Source organism: Rhea pennata, chromosome 4 (genome assembly GCF_028389875.1).
Source record: "Rhea pennata isolate bPtePen1 chromosome 4, bPtePen1.pri, whole genome shotgun sequence".
Lineage (NCBI taxonomy): Eukaryota > Metazoa > Chordata > Aves > Rheiformes > Rheidae > Rhea > Rhea pennata.
In genome coordinates this window covers 66,574,820-66,595,487 of record NC_084666.1, presented here as the reverse complement: position 1 = coordinate 66,595,487, position 20,668 = coordinate 66,574,820, and the positions used below count along the sequence as shown (strand labels likewise).

Here is a 20,668-nt window from a genome sequence, read left to right as displayed (position 1 = left end):
TCAATTCGTATCTGGCTTAGCTCCCTACAAACAAATGGGCTGCATTCGGAATATTCATGGTTATCTAAAGGCTGGATGGGGTGGTCCTAGTCAAAGGTTGGTAACAGCTCTCATGGTTCCCATGGGAATAACGCCTGGGGTGCAAGGCTGAGCAGCGACGTGCTGTGGGCAATGTTCTCCTCAAGGACTTCCTGAGACTGACGTGGTCTCCATTAATCTGTGGCAACCTGTTTCCCACACTGAATTTTTTTCCCAAACTGCCTTTTGAGTCTGCATCTTGCGTAGCTCAGTAGCAGTGATCTGAGACAGAAGCCGAGCTGCAGACCGAGACGTTAATGCTGGGTGTCAGCTCCTGCCCTGAGCTGCCCCTCCTCAGGGACGAGGACATGCAGAGATACCAGCAGATGTCTCCTTTGGTCCCCAAGAGAGACAACCAGCAGAGATGACACAAGCCCAAGACAAGGACACGGGCAGCAAATCCACTTGATGTGCAAATTCAACGACTGTGATAATGATCAGGAATAAGCTACGTCCAGTGGCTGGGTACAGGGTGTTCACCCAAACTCTTCTCTATGTGTAGAGATAACATTAGAAGTCCAGCTGGCCTAATCAGAAGGTCTCTGTTGCCTCTGGCCACATCTAGCACCTCATGGCCAAGTCTTGGCTGGCCCTTTGCGAGAGCTCGAAGGCCTCACATGTACTGTGTTTTTACTCTCTGAAGCTCCTGGAAAATTGGGTTGCCTGGAGTTCTCCGTGATGTGCTTGTTATGCCCAGCAAGAAATTCTGAGTAGTTTCAGATAATTTCAATGTCTCTGATACTCTCAAGGTGTATGGCCTCTCAGGGGATTTCTTCTTCACCCCTGCTAAGGCAAGCAAACTAGCTATTCCTTAAGGTGATTGACCCCTTCTCCTACAGCCAAGTGCCAAGTCCTCTGGCTCCGTGACCCAAACAAGGCTAGGACAGGGGGTTATCAGCAGCTGCAAATGCTGATGCACCCCCTCCCCCCAGCCCTTTGTGCACGAGTGTTGGAGCAGGTGCTCACAAGGAGCCACCAAGGATGCTTTGGCTACCTCATGGCCTACCTGAGCTCATCATCAAGGACTGAGTTCGCTGCAAATCTCAGCCACTACCACCCATTTCACCTGGTGAAGCAGCAGCATATTTGCTGGTCTGGGTGCAGGCGATCACTACCTGAGCCAGGCAGCGTCCCCCGGGACCCTTGCTGCAGCCCTCAGCCACCTCTGGGGCCTCCCTGGCCGCTCTGCAGGAAGGCTGATTGCTTATTAAGGTATGCATGGTGGGATACGGACACCTGGGGCAGCAAGAGCAGCTTTTCCAATTTTACAGGAATTTGAAGGCCTATTTTGTTTACCCTTTTTATTATCATAAATACAAGTGCACAGTCATCTGCATAATTACAGATGCTGTGTAATTACTGTGCAATTATACATTACACCAGGCTATGTTTGCTGTGCTGCTGTCCTGTGGGACAGGCAGTCTCACAACTCTAGCACCTATTTTGCAATCAGCTGACACTCAGATATCCATAAATCCCTGAGCAGAAGTTATGCTCCAACCTGCATACTAGCCACCTTGATGCTGCAAAGAAGGTTGACTATGCAGGATGCTTTGTAGATAAACTTTGAAGTTTATGGAGATAAACTGTATTTCTGCAGCATTCTGCAGCAACCTTGCAGTCTTCCTCTCTTGCAAAGCGTCTGTTAGGGATGCTGCTATTTTCATAGCAGCAGAGACTTCTGGGGAGAAGGATGTCTAAATATTTCCCTTTCTGTTGCCTCTATGCATTACGCAGGAACCCAATTGCTGGTCGCGATCCAGCCAGAAATGTGTATGTTTAGCCAGCGCCTTGTCTAGGCAGTTGGTAAAACATTTTAGCGTGAAAGGCACTTCATGTAAAATGATCTCTTGGTGCACAACATCCCCCATTTCTACCAGCTACGAATCAGGAGGGAAAGAAGAGAGATTGGAAGGAGTAGAAGGAATAGCCCCAAGCATGAACTAAGAACTGGAAAACCAGCCTTAGGGTGAAAGACTCCCAGATTTCACTTAAACTTCTTCCTGAAAGAGTCAAGGTCACTTGATTACTGTTTACAAAAACCTGAGAGAAAACTTTGACAGGCCACAAAAGCATAACAAAAATCAAACTGTTAGAAGTGGAAGCAAGACAAAATTGGACACAAGTTTGCGTGGCGAATTTCAACCATATTGGCGACTGGAAAATTGTAGGTTCTCCATCATCAAGATTTTCTTAAGATGATCTCTAGGTCAGTAAGTTACCAAGGTCTGAATGTTGTGATGGCCCAGTCAGTATAAAAGTGGTACCCTAAATGTCTCAAGGTTTTTGGTTGCTTTTTTTCCACTGCTAATTGTCCATACTTTAGTTAATCAGAACTTCCTATTCCACAAAACAGGATCATGTCCCTTTAGTGACTTCTAATTACTTTGAAAATTCCCTGATTATCTAAAATCATGATCAGAAAAATATTTAATGTACTGAGAATTCATGATCTAAATGAATTCCTCCACAGAAATTTAGCCAAAGCTCCATTATTTTCACTGGCCAAGAAAAACAAAGTAGATACAATATGCACAGCAATAAAAGATGACTTGTAACACAGAACTGCCTTATAGATCAGTTCAGATATAGCTGTATCACATCTGGCACAGGTTAGTGGTAGATTCTTGGGGAATTACACAGTATTTTATGTTTCTTTTGTTACATTTCTTATCATGATGCCATCTTAAGCCTAATAAAGAACAGAGGCAGAAGGAGCTACAATAATTAGAGACCTTACAAAGTCCACGCAGCAAGGCACATCTGTAAGAGAAGGCCATGCCATGTCCCATGGCGAGATCCCCCATTTTATCCTGAGAGAACTTGCAATGTTGAAACAGAAAAGAAACCATATAAATGGAAAATAAGAGCAATAGAAACACCTGGCCACAAGAAGTATGCTGCTTCCTATTCCGTATCAATCATCGCTTTGGCAAGATGTCTCCGAGCAAGAGTGCGCATTATCAGTAGCAGAATGCAAGATAAATGATGTTTGTCTTACCTCATCAAGCCGAGGGTTAACAGCGTAGTAAAACATCAATACAACATTATTACCTCTAAGGTATAACCACACGTCATATTGCACAGCACCTGCAGAGGATTAAGCATCTCAATAAAGTAATCCCATGACAAAAAGTCGCTACAGTAGTCATTACCAATTGCAACGCAGCAAGAAATATGTCACGCCAAAGAAACAGCGCAGTGCTGGCTAAAACAGCGCCTGCAGCCAGTCTGGGAGCAAACTCCTTCCCCCATCGGCAGTGCAGGACTCTTAGCTGGAAGAAACTTATATTTTCCTTGATCTGTCCTAACAGTTTGAGACCGGAGTCTGCAGCACTTTATAAACATGCATGACAAGAAAAGCCCATGCTCAGGGGATCTTATTAGAATCTAATTAAGTCAGACAGTGCCATGCATTCAGGAGCAGATGGGGGGAAGCCAGCACTTGCCTTGATCAGTGATGAAAAGGCTTGGGACCGGCGGGTTGCAGGGAAAGGTTTGGGGTCATTTGTGGCGCTTGAAGATCAATCTTTGACATTTGCTGGGCAGAAGTCCCTTGTGGGGAGGCTGTGCTAGAGAGACAGTACACAACTAACCAAATAAACACAACAGCTCTGCAGTGGTCAGTTAAAAACAAAGACAGAACCCATTTTCTGCTTTTTTTTTTGTATGTAATACATGCCATTCTGCGAGACACTGAAAAACATGAGCTCCACCGACTTGACAAAGACCAATATAGAGCAAAATACCCATGTAGCAAACCATCTCAGAGCAGCATGGTCTCTACTCACCCTACCTGCCAGTCTGCCACTAACTCGTGTCTTAGTGCCTCTGTGATAAGGCCTTTTCCTTCATGCCACTGTGCAGAAGACACTCAGAAACTGCTTGCAAACCATTTTGGGTTGGTTACAAAACAGTGTGAAAAAAGATAGGATGGATGGAGATGAAGATTGAGGGACACAGCTCATGCTCCGCTTCCCTGCATGTCAAAATGGTATTTATCAAGCTGACCTCTGACAGGAACACTGAAGGCAAATGAAGCAAAATACTGAAAAAGCGTATACTAGATTTAAGATAAAGATTCTGCAAAAGCAGTAGCCAAATTAAATGTGGATATACATATTTATGGCGCTGGCACTTCAATGAGGAAGAGCTCTCCCGAAGTCTCAACCGGGTGAATATTACAGAATTTCCTTCCAATCCTCGCCAACATTTGGCTCTCATTTTCCAACACAGGCATTTTGCATGTAGCAAAAAGTTGTCAAGAGCCACCAAAATTATACACTGGTGACTTCCTTTCGCAACACAACACTTGATATATCACATGTTTTGGCTTAGCAACATCAAGTCTAAGACAGAGGAGATTATTTTTTAAAAAATAGTCCCCTCTACTGAGCCTGAAGGACTCTGCTGAAGTCAGGTAATGCTTCAGCTTAGGGACCTCAGAAATACCAAGTCCAGTTCTTGCAGGCTTTGGCAATTTTTCTTCCTCTGTATAGGGGGTTATTGAACAAAACAGTCCACACACTACACACGAGGCTTTGCCCAGAGAACATCACATCCGAGCCTTCCCTGGTCAACCGCCAGATGTGATAAAGAGATACTTAATTTATTTTAAGACAAGCCAAATGCAAGATCCAAATAGCTCTCAGTGTTATCCATGTATTCACACGTTGCTGTTAAGCTACCCTCCTCTCGGACATCCTTCCAGCTCCAGCACCTGCTGAACCTGCCACAGCCCTGCTTGCAAACCTGGCTTTCTCCCCGTGAGAACACCGCTCTCCATCCGGGCACCGGCAAGGGGAACCGGTGATGCACACTAGAAACTGCATCAGCCACTGAACTGACGGTCTGCACAGCCGTTATCCGCACACGTCTTCCCTTCAGCGGGAACCAAGCAAGTTTCCAGACACACACATATATATTTTTTCTCCTACATTAGTTTCTCCATAAGAATCAGATGTCTTTCAAGCCTAGAAGTAGAAATGATCAGAAACAGCCTCAGACTTTTGCTACCCACCTGCAAAATGTGCAGTGAAGCAACCGGGGGCTCCGCTACCTTACGACCCTTTGGCAGAAAGCATTCAGAGTGGCCGGGGCTGCTGGAGACTTGCCTTTCAAAAATCACAGAAAGGCCGCGTTTCAAAGACAGCATTTTCCACCTGTATTTACAGAAACAGTTACAGAGCTGTGTGGAGGAGATTACAGGCTGAAGGACTAATATTTAAGGTTTTATTGACATTAAAACATCTTAAGTGGGGGAATAGCACTGGGAGACAGAATCTATTTCAGGTAAGTGGCAGCTTGGCTCTTTACCATTAAAGCTACTCATCCTGCCATGCACACGCCGGGAAAGACGAGCAGCTTCTTTTATTTAACACTGAGTATGTATATTAAAAACATAGGGAGTAGTTCAGTCAAAATTAACTCCCCTTTTCTCTAGAAAGCAGCTATTGTTGGTTCATTGGTGTGCAGAACAGGCGCTGCCTTTTTCTACATCTTTCTACCTGTTAAGGCTTCACCTCGGTTGAAGCATCTTACTTACAACACGGGCAATAACAGCCAGTTATAGGTCTTCCCCTGCACATAACTGCAGTTTAGGCTATGCTGTGGTTTACCGCACTCTTTGGTGTGATAAACCCTATTTTGTGCTCCAATTTGTGGGGAGGAAAGGCAGCAGTGAAAGGATAACACTCTGGATTTAGTGTATATATGTGATTTGTTTGAAAGGACAAAATTATTCACCCTAAAGCCCGTAAAGAATAACAACTAATTGGAATGTTTCAATTAAAAAATAGTTTTCCTTCCTTTTTTTTTTTTTTTTTTTTTTAAAAAGTTTTTAGTTTTATAGTGACACAGCCATTTGTCATTTGGTACTGGGCTAATAACAGGCATTGAAATAAAAACACATTGTTGACATCTCCTTCATAAATGGGTAGACATACACAACACATTTTTTCACCTATATTTGAAAAAATGAGCTTAGCCTGTTGTCTGAAGTGATAAGTCAGTATTTCTCTTTGAAGCAAGGAGTGTGCAATGAAATAATTAGGCAGATTTGCACACAAAAAAAAAAAAAAAAAAAAAAAAAAAAAAATCCACGCAGCAGGGAGTTCAGCCGAGGAGGTCTTTGCTGTAAGACAGCTCCACGGCTTTCACTCATGAGGCACAACATGGGTTTATCCACGTTTGTTTCCCAAAATGCCTACTCACTGGCTTCGACTTACCATCAACAGGATCTTTATGAAATATTTCTAAGTAAAATGGCTTCAAAATGGGTCCAGAAAGGGAATTATGTTGGTACTTAATGAAAGGCAAGTAGCTGGGTGCTATTGAATATGATACTCTGGAGGCAGCTGTTGGCTCAGGATGTAGATTAATTTGCTAATTCCTGGGCAGGTATAGGCAGGTCAAGATCACTCTTGGCTCACTTTCTTTTCCTAAGCATCCACAATTGTCAGAAACAGGTCTTTTGGCCCAAGCCAAAGTGATTTTTTTTTTTCTTTTTCCTGTAAAAGCAGCTCACTGCTACAGAAATCAGGCTGGATACGTTTGCAGGCTAGTGCAATAGCAGTGAGCAGCTGCAAGGAATGAACCTCACGGCCGCTGGACAAGTGCCTTCCCCGAACTGCTAAAACACGCGAGCTGAAGAAGCTGGGAACTGGGAGAGGCCTCCCAGAAATGGAAAAAATTTTCTCAATCTTTGTAAAATGCATAAACTGCCACGTCTGCCTCCACCTTTCCCCACCATGCAGATGGCATTTCTCCCCTCCCTGAAGGAGTGCTTTGCACCTCCCGTTTCTCACCGGGCTTTCGATAATTGCTGGTATAACTGAGCTAGAGTGAGAAGTCTTTTGAACAAAATTAGAAAAAATGCTGTTGAAGCTTAAAGCTGACCAGATCCTTTCTCCTGATGATTTTGCTGTGAAATGGGTAGCTTGCCACCAAAGCCTTGCCCACAGCTGGGTTTCGGGGCTGAGTGCAAATGGGAGCTCCTGGCACAGGCAGGGGCCTGGCACCCTTTGCACCAGTTTTCCCTTTGCAACTTGCGTTGGTACTGCTGTGAGCTGAAAATGTAACTAAATAAGCCAATTGCCTCTCCTCCCCCTCCCTCTTCACAAATTAAGAAAATATGACTCATGCGGCACAACGCGGGTTTATCCACGTTTGTTTCCCAAAATGCCTACTCACTGGCTTCGACTTACCATCAACAGGATCTTTATGAAATATTTCTAAGTAAAACATCAGCGCTTTTGCTTGAGCACTGATAAATATCTATTTTAGGTGATAAGAGAAATTTGATTGCTGACACTGAGGCAGGTGAGAACTGTCTAGTGCGTTTTACCCAATAGTCCCAGTTCAGCAAAGGACTTTAATATCTGCTTAAATTATTTTATAGAGCCGGATGCACTACTGAATCTGGGCCTTGGATCCGCATGACACATTTATCAGTTCCCCTGTTATCTGCCCAAAGCCTGTTCACAAAATAGCAGTAACAACCGTAATATAACTTACTTTTTCAGAGGAAGAAGACTCAAGCACCTACATGAGAACTATACCAGCTAGCAGTTTTCTGAGACCATTTGCAAGATGTGTCGTTGCACTTTTTTTTTTTATATATATACATACTGGCTGAAAAATTCCAGAATGAAAAGCCTCTGGGGGATGCTCTAGCAATTATATAAGTCAGCTAAAATGTATTCTCATTACCTAAAGGATGAGTGCTCTACTGAGAGAAACCGCAGAGGAGTTGAGGACGGAGTGACCGCTGCGGAGGACTGCCATAGCTCTGCCAAAGTTGCACAATGCATTTCAAAAGGTGGTTGCAAAGTCTCTGTGCTCCTGCGCGTTAGCCCTTCTCATACTTTTCCTAAGTTTCTCTACATCCTGCATGGACAGTAGGAAAATGGCTTGGATTTCATGGCACAATGGAGGGAAGTGTCAAAGCCCACTACCCACGACAAGTACTGCCGTGCAGCACCTCGGCAGGATGCACCACCTGCATGGCCCTTGCTTGCCCTTTTTTTTTTTTTTTTTTTTAAAAAAAAATTACACCTCACATACATACCTCTTGGGTAACCCAGATACTCAGTCTTTGGCCTTATTTTACTATTTATCCAAGGAGTGAGTGACACAAGCTTAGAGATGCCCTTAATAAGAGCTAATTAAGAAACATTTTTTCCGAATTCCTAAGAAAAAAATAATTGTTCCACATTGGCAGATAATCCCAGCTCTGAAATGCTTTCACCACATGGAGCCAAGTTTCCTAAAGGGCTGTGGATGGAGGCCACACAGGGGTCTTTCCAAAGGATTAGCTGCTTGGCTGGAGCTGCGGCTCTGACTCTTCAGAAACAGCTCTGCTAAGACAGCACTGCAAGCAAGACAGTCTGCGACACATCATCTGCCAGCTGCAGAAAGCACTTGTTTGCCAGAAACATAAACATGCAACTGAAGAGTTTCAAACCTCCCAACCCTCCATAACGCTGCCCAGATTCACATCCCTCAGCGTCCCAGCTGGCAAGTTTGCTATATAAAGGGAGCTCCACTGCCCGGCATGTCCACAGGCCCAAGTTAGCAGTCCTAAATACCTGGGGTAAGCTGTGGTTCCTGGTAAAGGAAGGCCATCAGAAGAAGACGGTACATTCACCATGCATGGTGTTAACTAAAAAGAATACTGCATACGTGCCAGGCAGGTGGAGCACTTCGTCCGCCGCGTCCCAGCTCACGCCTGTCCTGCCAGCTGAAGGCGTTAGTGTTTTCCTCGCAAAACCAGTGCTTTTTGGCGTTTGAGAAAGACAGATGCCAATGATTCCACGATGAAATGTCAGCGTCACAGTTGTGCCCAGGTGAATTAACAACTTCCCAGGAGAAGAGAGCATTGGTAGATGTTAAGATCTTCTCACATGTCTGTGACATACAGAACTAGGAGGCTGCCAAACATAGCTAGGTACTGTGCTCTCTCCCAGCACTTAGCAGTGGTAAATACCTCCAACAACATTTTGATATCTGCAGTCAGACAAATGAGAAGTGCTCAGAGCTGTAGCTTGTTCTCGTGTTTTGCCTGAGATCACCATCCACCTTGGTCAGAAGCCAACAGTGAGGCTGGTTTCAGGGGTGAGGGGTGGATAGCACCTTGCTAGCAGCCTGCTAATGCACCGAGCGATGAGCGTAATTCCCTTATATGCATCTAGATACATGGGGTTTTTTTGTGTGCAAGGGTGTGGAGGAGATGCTGCCAAAGTCAGGACACTCTCCTGCCTGGAAGACTGACGAGCAGAGAGGCAAAGGACTTAGCCAAGGATGATCTCCATTTCTAGCTGGAGAGATTAGATCCATGGAGAATGTGGAATAACTGTAATTCGCTAGAGCAAGGAGTTTGCAGGCAGCAAAACCCACATGTTCACAGCCTGTTGGGGGTGCAATCCTGTGTTCTGCAATTGCACTTAATAACCAATATAAATCAAACCCAAGAGCAGACTCCTCCTAATGGTTACGTAAATACAAAGTCCGCTGTGATGGGTTTCTATTTGAACTTTACTGGAGCAGTGACAAGTTGTCACTCAAACATAAATACGAAGATCTTTCAGATTTGCTGCCCACACATTATGATAGCACTTGCCTTTGCTATCCTTAGATCCATTTGTAAAAGTGGCTTGCCTGGAAATTGGCAAGTGCTCAGCTACCCAAGAATATCAGCTCATCACTACCTTATAAATGGGTAGCTTGGATTGTGCAAAATAGCTTTTCAGCTATTTCTTACAGGTTCGTCTTGGCTCTAGAGTGTGGAAATCTTTTATATCTATCTCTATATATACATCACAGTCACAGCTCTCACACTTAGGTCACCCAGCCAAATAGCGAGAGCGTGTTAAAGCAGACGAGTGGAGCTAAATCTACGTCTCCCAGTGTTTGAGAAATTCTTTTCAAAGCTTTCTTGCTCTAACTTGCTGAGTCAAAACCACCATTGCAAAAAAAGCCAGGCAGGCATTAAACGTGGCCAGTCCTCACCAGGCTGCAAAGAGTGGTGAGGAGAGAGGAAAAAACCCAGAGGCATGGAGGTTTCTTACTCCTCCATTTTTAGTGTGAAAAATCTGGGTAGTCCAGTAAAGGCAACTAAAACCCCTCCTTAGGTTGAGAAAAATAGGGTAAGGACTAGGCCAGAGCTCTACATTTGTGAGCAGAACCAGGCTAGGATAAGGAAAGGACCCTAATGCTTTGGGGGACAACATGGCTCCAGGATAAGCAGAAACTGGGATTTCAACACCTCACTTGGCAAAGGCCCCAGGACTTCGGGAACTGCCACAAATCAAATAAATGAAATAACAGCCCTGGTTTGCTTTCCAGCGTGTTATTTAAAAATAGGACTGCTCTCGTCGTGACTCGTGTGCCCAGTAACTCGCTCGGGTGCCGGTGAGCTCCCGGCTGGCCCGTGGCATGCCAGTTCCTTCCATGGGTTTTACCAGGAAGCACCTCTAAGCTGCAAAAGCTACTTAAAATATTCAGCCTCTCTCCTACCCAAAGTTAGCCCTGCGTCCCCTGTTCCTGCCCCGCTGCCCAGCTAAGGGAAAGCCGGTATGTGTATGCAGCTCTGGGAGGGGGCAAGCGGCTGCGATTTACCAATTTCTTCCTGTGCCGGTGGCTGAAACGTATTCCCCTGAGCGCGCTGCAGCTCCCGGTGATGGATGGCCTTGTTTACTCCTTTTCTCTTTGGTCTGAAGAGGGTACCTAATGGTTTTTTTGCCAGCATTTCTGAAGTATCTGGCTTAGTCTCAGGGCAAAATTTCTCAAGCCCAATCCCTCTTTATACCACTGTAAAGTTTGAGTGTTTGAGGATTTTAAATTATTCTCAAATAGCTGCATTTTCATTACCTGAGCACATGACACTGAAGTTGCACCAGGCTTATTAAAACCTGCACAGTATATTCCCGCTGTAAAATCAACACTATTAAAAGAATTTGAGAAGACGCTAGTTCCTCTTTATACAGCTCTATTGACTGAGCGTTCCCCAAAGCCCACGTGCTCTTTGCACAGTATTAACACATCTATTACAGCAGGATGACAAGCAACATATGTAAAGAAGCTACACGGCCTGAGAGAGCCGGCGTCAATGCACTGATCTATCTGAACATACAGCAGAGAAAAGCAGCGGAGGGACGTGCACTCGTCATCGTACACCCAAATGCAAGACGTGAGCTTCCTCATCATTGCACAAAGTTCCCAGAGATGGACTTGGTTAAAAATCTTGGCTGCCGCATGCACAGACTATCACTGCCAATTTTGCCACTCTGTTGTCCAGCTATGACCTGGCCTTAGCCTGAAGGAAGGCAAATAAGAGAAAAGAGCTTCATTTCTCTCCCTGGCCTTCTATAGAGAAGCCTTTTTGCAGTGGACTCTCCAGTAGCTTTACATGCCTGGCCACGGCAGTGACCTCTCAAGCAACATCTGCTGCCTTCCTGTGCCGTACACTCAAAGGAGATGTTTATATCCTATTGCAATTTTCCTGATAAAACATGGTACAAAAACAAACATCACGGAGAAAGCAGCTATAGGCGCAGGGGCGGTGCTGAGGCTGCCTGCCTGCCTCATCAGCACACAGCTGGGGGGGGGGGCAAGAAACTTCAGAACAAAACGGAGGGATTTCTGCCTATTTACTTTGGTTTCAAGGCTTATGTGCCCCAAGCTTAGACAAGTAAAACGCACAGTTGTTTTTGGCTGTTCACTTCTGCTGCTGTGATTTCTTTCCCTATCTGCAGGCAGGAACAACGAGTTTATTGGTACTCTCCCAAATTGGATTACAACAAACCAGGAATGAGGCAGTCTGGACGATGGTTAAATCTGAGAAGGAATGCGCTTGCAGCAGCTCCCTGCATCACTCTCCAGGCTTTGCCTTTTGCCTTTGTGAGTTTTTAAGTTTCTAACATGGCAGAGGGTGAAAATATCACGCTATAAAAATGCGGAAGATTAATTCCCCTACGAGCCGTTACCTCTGAAACCCGAACACCACCGGAGCAGGAGGAATCGATACCAGGCAGGCGTAGGGAGCTTTAAACTCACCACAGCAGCCAAATAACATGTAAAAGTAACAAAACCTCTGCAAAACATCCTCCGTAGCATTCTACCACCCAGGACCAAAACACCTCCTCGGCGCTGGGGACCCTCCTCGGCCAGCCTTCCTCCCCTGACAGCCCCAAGATACTGCCTCCTCCTCCTCCTCCTGCTGCTGCCCCTGCGAGCGGGGAATGGGTGCCTCGAGGTGCTTTCCCTTGGCCTTTTTATCTTGTTTTACATGTATAGTTTTGCATAACTTATGGGGGTGGGGGTGTTTTTGTGAGGCACTGAGTTATTGAAACGAGGCAGAACAAAGATGCCTCCCCAAAGTAAATCTCAAGCCCTCACCTGCTGAAGCTGCAGTAAATCGAGTGCTCCATCCTGGCATATGCCTGTATTTGAGGTGGGGAGGGGGTGGGCTTTTTTTTTGACATACGAAGGCAAACAAACATTTAAACTGCAGTAGATATCAAGAAAAATATTTCTACAAGTCTGCAAATCTGAAGAAGTAGCAATCAGCTTTCTGTTCTGCCATAAAAGCTCCTGATCCACAAGCAAGGCTGGGACCTTTGGGGAGACGAGAATATAATTGCATTAAAATGCATCCCATAGGGCAGAAACAGCTTTTGTCCCACACAACAGCTGCCAGCTTTCACCCCCCACACACCAGTCCAGTTTCTGCTAAACATCGCACAGGGAGCCCATAACTGAGCCTTACACAGAGGTGTGCACCAATACCAAGTGAGGAAAACCACCCGTCCCTCCAGCTGAGTGGCTGTGCTTGCTTCCAAAGGAACGGGAAAAAGAAAAAGCTTTCGGTCCCACTACCGTCCATGACTCGATGGAAAGGAAAGGAAGTGATCTATCTCTTTCTTTCTTTCAGGAAGAAATCCCTCTTGCAGCACACTCTCCTTGCATGCATCTCAGAGAAGTCCTGTCTTGTTTTTCCCCGTGTCAGGTAGAGTGTCAAAAACACAACATACAAATAGTTTATCGATTTTCCTTCAAAGGAGAGTTTCTTTCCGCCCTTGTCTCGAATTCAAACTCGGATAATCACTACCCTGTTTAGTAGTGATAGTATAGTAGCCTATATCTTGGATATCTTAGCTGCCTGACATATTTATTTGAGATGTGCCAGTTTTCTCAGCGCCCGGGCACACCTCGGGATCGTGGGAGAGAGAACACTTGCAGTCAGTGATGCGCAGCTGCATAAAAGCACTTATTTTTCATGCATATTTGACCGAGCTTCAGAAAACCTTGCTCTTCCACCCTCGTGCCCCTCGGGGAGGGGGACCCCGAGCCTATCTGCCTAGAAACCTGTGTCCACCTTTACTTCGAGACTAGCATAGAAAAGAGGACAGAAAAGGGGAGATGCAGGACCAAGCCCAGCTGTCTTGTCCTTGTCCCCAACTCATAGATGCATGGGCAGTGTCTGCATCCAAATTTGACTTGCAAAGCCGAAGTTAAGGAACTTGCAATTTAATAAAAATGTGGCTTTTACAGTCGAAAAGCTACCAGGAATTTTTTTCCTGTATGAGAAGAACATTCTTTATCTTGGAGCTGGAAGGGAGGACACACAGCATTGCAGCTGCCCCCTCAGGCACCTATAGCATATGATACCTTTTATTTTACTTACAGGGCCTCTGCCTCATTTGGTTCATAGTGTAGATTTACAAGGATGAAGAATTAAGTCTGCACAGGGAACCATAAACTGCTATTTCTTATATTTCACGCAATTGCCTTTCAGCATAAATAAGCTATTCCTCATGAAACATCTGCTGAAGGCTACAGCCACTGACACTTCCACATCTCCTTTCTCACCCACAAGTATTTGCGTTTAAAGAAGCTCTGCTATGAGGCAGGGACCTTGCTTTATTATGCTTTATTTCTTGCATTTCCTAGGCACCTATTTCAGCCCTACTCCCCTCTCCTGCCTCTGTTAAACGGCTTGCTGGCATATTTAGTGAAAAAACTCAAGAACAGTGGCATGGCAGAGCATTACTTTGAGAAGTCAGAGCAGGGAGAGCCTTGGGCCCCTTAAGCTGCTTTGCAGGGTAGGCTTTCCTGCAGAGAGACACTTTTTAAAGATACCAGCTCAGCTTCAGAGCAATTCATGGAGGATGGGATCAGTTGGTGTTGGAGCTCTTTTTATTTATTTTTTTTTTTTGGGGGGGGCATGTGTATTTGTTTTGTTTGCAAGAAGAGAACAGATGGGTTTAGGAGAGTGTTCATACTACCTTAGCAACATGCTATTTTTGTCTTGCAGTTGAATCCCTCCCCTCTCTGCTAGGACATTTTCATTTTGAGGACGATCATGATCCTCAAGAGAGGCTCACTCTCTTCAAGAGAAGAAGGAAATAAATTCAAGCTGAGAAAGTAGATGGAGGGCCTTATCATCACAATAGCCAGCACAAATGGCAGAATTTGTTTCTTGTGTTCCAAAATGAAGCCTCTTTATTCAGATTTCTACCCTCCCATATAAGATATGTTAATATACTTCAAGTTGAAGTAGGCTCTTTTAAGCTTGGCATCACTCTGATTACAGTAGCCTCTATAATCTTGAGTAATTGCCATTTGCAAGTACTCCTTAAAGCTTAGCACAAGAATTGCTGAAGACTGCAGTGCTACACAATCTTCCCCATGAAGAAAAAAGGGGCTGGAGAAACCTGCATACCTCCAAACACTGCCCAGGAGCTACACAACAGTGCGCTGACCTGACTGAGCTGCTTCAGAGCCATCCTATTTCTGATTAGGAAAATTTGCCATAGATGGATGCCCACAGTTCCTGGAGGAAGGAGCTGAGCGACCAGAGTTGGCGCATTTGTTGAATGTGAGGCAGCACAAGTGTTAACACACTAGTTTGCTCAGGAGCAATGAAAGTTGCCTGCCTCTACTCCTTCACTTGTTTCCTCAGGCACAAGAGCCCATTCTTGTTCCCCCAGCTGTCCCTGCTGCTGGCAACTGGGAGGCAGCGCCTGCTGGTGCTGGCTCAGAGGCACCCTCAGGTGCTGGGAGCACTGGCAAAGCAGAGGCTATCAGTCCTGGGGCGAGCAACTCCTCCACGGAGGTGCCAAGCACTGTAGCACAAGGGCCAAATTTTGCTCTGCTCCATTGACTCACGTCTCAGATCTTTTATTCATTGTGCATTTTATCAAGAGAAGAGCTGGCATCCTCGCTGGCCTGGAGGACCATGCATGTCCTCCCTGTTAGACAGGACTGCATACCACAGACACCCTACATTGAAAACCAGAAATATAATCTTTATTCACAGCATAGACAAGCTCATTTCCTTTAACCAAAACCTCTGTATTTAAGGGCAGTGTTATATCAGTAAGTAACTGTCATCTTGAAACCAGGAAGACAAGATGGGTGGCAGGGAGGAGGCTAACATCACAACAGTGCAAGTTGGAGCTCTTGTGCAAGTGACACCACACCCTAAGGCACTGTTTGACACCAAAACCATCACAAATTGAAAAGGCAAGAGAGTTCACAACAGTCCAGTCCCAGTAAGCCAGACTCAGCCGCTAGGAAGAGGGCTATCTTTCCAACTCTGCAAGCATGCACTGCAGTAAGCCATTCAAGCCCATTATATTATACCTTCCCTCTCTGCCTTGTGCTGCTTAGTGGAGCATGCACCATTTCCACCCCTCTGCACCCAAGCATGGCCAAACAGCATGGCAATCATTTTGCATGCATTGAGTAACGGCAAGTGAAGTCCAACGAGATAGCTGAAACATTTGCATCTATGTGTTAAGGCAGTTTTGACCTCTGGTATGGAAATAACTTTCTAAGGAATCTGAACATCCCCACAAAAGGGCCTTATTAGTCTTCACTCAGAAGAGCTGCAGGTACCCAAACCAGCCTGGTGGCATGGCAGCAAAAAGACAATTAAACTACCAGCATCTTTGCATGTTCCCCTAATAAATGGTAAAACATTCCTGCTTACCCTAGATGAACCAATCTGCTCCTGTTTGTCATGCAAGAGCCCTTTCAACCTGCCCAGAGGAACTGGACACCCTCCATGCTTGAATTACTAGGCCAGTCCTAGGACTGGCATGTTAGATCTAACTAACAGCATTTTCAGCAGTAATTTGCTTCAGTCTTTATTCTTTTAAGCAGACCAGGTAAAGGAAAATGGTGTACGAAGGCCCTGTGTTTCAGGAGGACTGTGGCAAGCCCCTCTCCAGAATGACTTGGCTTGCAAAATCCCAGCCCACACGAGCTCCCTTGCCTCTGGAGCCAGAGTTTCGAATCACTTTGGGAATTCGCTCCTAGTGGATATCAGCTCAGCTTTAACCCTGTAGGGCAATTTTGGCATTCCTCAGTCACCATCCTGATGACAGAGTATAACTTTTTCTTAACAATTTGGAAGCTGGGGCTGAGGATGAGAGTTTGCCTGCCCTGAGGCATGAAGCAGTCGTGAGCGAAGAAGTCCCCGATACCTGGCCACGAGCAACAGTCCTGCTTGAGCACAAGTATCAGCTCAAAGGTGGGAACAACACTGGAGTCACAAGCAATCCTCTCTAGCTTTTTAGAGACATTTCCAGTTTCTAAGTCGACATGGATAATGCAGCATCTTAAGCTACAGGGCTTGATGAAGGAAAGCTGCAGCACATCTTAAGCTATTTCCTCAGTTAGTTTCTCTGGCACCAAAAACCTTTGAGCAGCAACGTTTGGTCTGCTTTGACCTGGACAGACACTTCCACAGCATTTTAACTAAAGCATGACAGACTGGCTCCTCAAACACAGCCTCACTGAGTCACTGGCTACTCCCAGTAGCCAATGTCTGTAAGGGAATTAATTGCAAAGGTCACATGAAAAGAAGGAAGAAAACTGACACAAACGGTGGTGAACATCAAGAAGCAGATTATGTGCCCCCTGGTTATTTCCCCAACATCCTAGCTGGCGGTTAATCAGCGAGGCAGCCCATTAGCAGCACTCTTGTACTGCGGCTCATTAGCGAGCATTATAGTAAGGTGTATTTCATGCACAGCAGCAACAGCAGCCTATGGACACACCAAGTACTCCTGGAGCACACTTTATTGAGCCACGCTTCAGCTGATTAAACTAATTATTACTACAAGCTTAATGAAATCATTCGCTACTCAACATTAAGGCTTTATAGCCATTAATATCTTCTCTAGATGTTAAGAAATTCACCTGAAAAAAAAACATGAAGTTAGTCTGCTTAAAGGAAAGGCGATAGCGCCGCACTTGGTCACCAGCTTTCTAATCCGATCACAGCCCCCAGGCCAGCTGTTGTGTTCTCTGCTCATTGCTTGCTACGTGCATGGAGGAAAAGTCACCTATTCATCTTTGCAAGCTGTTGAAATCCGAAATGCACGGCAAGTGTGTTGACATAGAATTGTGCAGTCCAGGACTTGAGCTTTTTTGAAGAGTTCACTTAGAAATAACTCCGAGTCTTTGGTGGAAAGTAGTGGAAATCTGGGCAGCTCCTTCTGACCCTTGTCACATCCAAAAGCCCTTGCAGAAATTATCCTGTTTTCCTGGAGAAAGCTTTAGCAGCCTTGAAGCACTAACCATCTACAGCACTACAGTATTTTGCTTCAGGTTTCTCCCTCTTCAAAGCCTTTCAGCAGCTCATTAAAGCAAACCCTCCTCCTGCCTGCAGACCTGCACCCTGCCAGCACATCGCAAGGCACAGCGTTATCACAGGTTCCAAGGACCCCCTTGTTACAGTCTTGTTTTTAAAATACAGATAAAAGCAGGAGCAGAGAGGTGGGTGGGAGAAGCACTGTAAAGGGCTGCAACACTCACCTGCTGCGTCCGGCTATGGACAGCCTCCGTGTATCCCCTCCAAAATGCATGTGGGGCTTTTACTGCTTAGGCTGGCAGTAGCAACCATGGCAAGCGCAGCGCTCGGGCTCTGGACAGATTTTGTGTGCTCCTCTGGATTACTAAAAAGAAAGCATACATCACACATTTCAAAACCCAGCATTAAGAGGGACTGTGCCAGCTTAGAGTAACTCTTGAGGAAGAGAGGAGTTGTCTCGCGTTCAATCTCAGCACTAACTTGCAGACTTGCACAAACTATTTTCAGCCCACCAAGCAAGGCTGCTTATTTACTTATTTATTTTTATTTTTAAGGGAAAACACACTTTACAGAAACAGACCTTAAGATTAGAGAGTTAGCTCAGCCCAGAAAAACCACGTGATTTCGCCTTACCTGCTAAAGAAAAAAAGCTTGGCAGAAATACCACTACAAATCAGAGATTTTAAACAACTGCCTTCAGTTTCACTGAAAGCAAACCACTTTAAATAATTAAAAAAAAAAGAAAAACCACCCTGAACAAGCCTACAAAAAGTAACAACCAGCTGATACCACCAAACCCCTGCAGCTGCAGCAGCTGATACACCCCTGCACCCTCCTTCCTCACCTGCCCTGGCTTCCTCCTCTCCCCATCCCATTCCCACTGCCGAGCTGTGTCCCTGCCTGCCAAACCTTCCCCCTCTCATTGCCTATGCTGAGGGGGGATTTAAGGCGCTACAAATTTGGGGGGTGGGGGAAATGCATCCTCCTGTCTTTCCAGGGAGTGAGGATCCTGGTGAGGAGGAGGAGGAGGAAGAGGAGGGGGGATTCACCAAAGAGCAAGCAGAGTCCCCATGGGCCAGGGGAGCCCCACAGACATGCAGTCCCCCCAGCAAACAGCTTTCTGGGCTGTCATGGACAAGACTGGTGTGCGTTGGGCTTTATTAAACGCAGCCGCTGCTGTTTCTGGATGAAACGTAGCCCCAGACCGCACCACAGCATGTGCTGCTAGGTCCTGGCTTACCCCAGCCAGGGCTAGGCCCGGCGCGCAACTATTTTCCTGCCTTGGTGTTTCCCAAGGGAAGGCTGCAGGGTGCTGGACAGCCCTGGAGGAAAGTAGCTCCCACCTTCCCACGAGCTGCATGCGGGGCGAAATGGCACCTCGAGCCGCACTGCGTTCCCCAAAAGGAGTTACGCTATTGAACCAGCCTACCCTGGTCCTAGGGACAAACCACCTGGTACGCAGCTCCGCAGCCTTGGGGCCACCGCAAACACGTACCTTGCCATAGCCACACTTGGTCACTTGTGTTGATGCTGCCATGGGTGCATGTTTATTCCGCTTCTTTGGTAACAGCTCAGTTTGTGACTTGTTTACTACAGGACCACAAATAATTTTGGCTTCTTGCTAATAGCCTTGCATCGCTCAATCTTCTCTCCCACGGGAGGGAGCACGTAACAAGGTGAGACTGAAACAAGTTGCTCCTCCAAAACGCTTTTGCATCCTCTCTTAGCAGTCCTATGTCCTAGCAAAGGTATTCCTGGAAGAAAACCAATCAGGAAATACAAAAATGATACAGAAATTTTTAGTGCATCCTCCCATGCAATAGAGCAGATACCCCTGCAGGAGGCTCAGAGTCAGGATTTTTACAGCATCCTTTTTAAAAAGCCTTCAGCTGGCTGGTTGGATCAGCAGTTCATTAATTAACATTTCTCATTCACCTGGAGTCATTTTGGTCAATGGGTGACTGGAACAGTGCCAAAGGAATAAAAATTATTAGTCTGTGGCTCATTAACCTTATTGATTACTGTTAATCTGGCAGCCACCTCTGCTCAGGAGTCTGCTTCCTCACACCAGGAAGAATAAACCCCTCATTTTAGGCACTGAAAACTCTTTACAGAATGTTCTGCTACTGTAATTGCAGCTGCTGAGCAGTAAATCCATTTCCAAGAGAAAAAGCTCAGTAATCTGTGGGGATTCACAACTGCATTAAGGAATAGTGAGCTGGTTTTTTTTTGTTTTTTTTTTTTTTGAAAGTTACAGGTTCTGACAAAATAAGCATTTGTTCTGCTTCCCTCTTGAAAAGAATGAAGAAAAGAAACATTTAGGCAAACAATTCTATTACTGTTTACATAAAACATAGGCAGATATTTGCTCTATAATGTTAGCTTAAAAATTAATATTTGAAAATAGTTGAAATATATGTTGAAAAGATAGTTGAAAAATATGAAACTGCAAGGGAAAATTCTGCTAAATACTGCTAGAATTTCTGCTAAAAAGTTCTTTGCATTCTGGCTCTGAACAGACCCAAACCAGGAGGAAGCAGTAAAGCCACCATTATGCTACTGGCTTGAAAATGGTTAATACTACCAGTGGGGTCTTCTATCCTCCATAATACCTACATATATGGACATACTTCAGTGAGAGCTGGTTGAAGCAGTTCGTAATCAGAAGCACAATTTTATTTCTGTTGAATTCAAAATGCGCTTAGCCCTGACACCCAAGTGGCTAGATGAGGACCCCTGGGAGTAGTGTGCTTCTGTTGCTTATGTTACGATTTTCAAAGGCAGCCAGAATTATTTTGCTGCAAGCCCTCATCAGGTCCCTGCAGCCAACAAAAGTTTCTGCAGATGATCCCGATCCCGGGGACAGAACTAATGGCAGAAATGCTCACAGAAGAACAGCAGAGAAGGATTTTTAGTTTTTTCAAAAAACTCTTCTGCTTAAGCTGAAGGAAAATCTCCATCAGCTGCCAGTGATGGGAGATATATTGG

General features: G+C 45.4%; 1 protein-coding gene across 1 annotated transcript; it reads right to left on the bottom strand.

The window, feature by feature from the left end:
- Positions 1-16,407: 16,407 nt before the first annotated feature.
- On the bottom strand, positions 16,408-17,954 carry DDIT4L (DNA damage inducible transcript 4 like). Its single transcript, XM_062574959.1, is given in 3 exon segments — positions 16,408-16,779; positions 16,781-16,880; positions 17,905-17,954. Coding segments are annotated over 3 exon segments (522 nt in total).
- Positions 17,955-20,668: the final 2,714 nt, after the last annotated feature.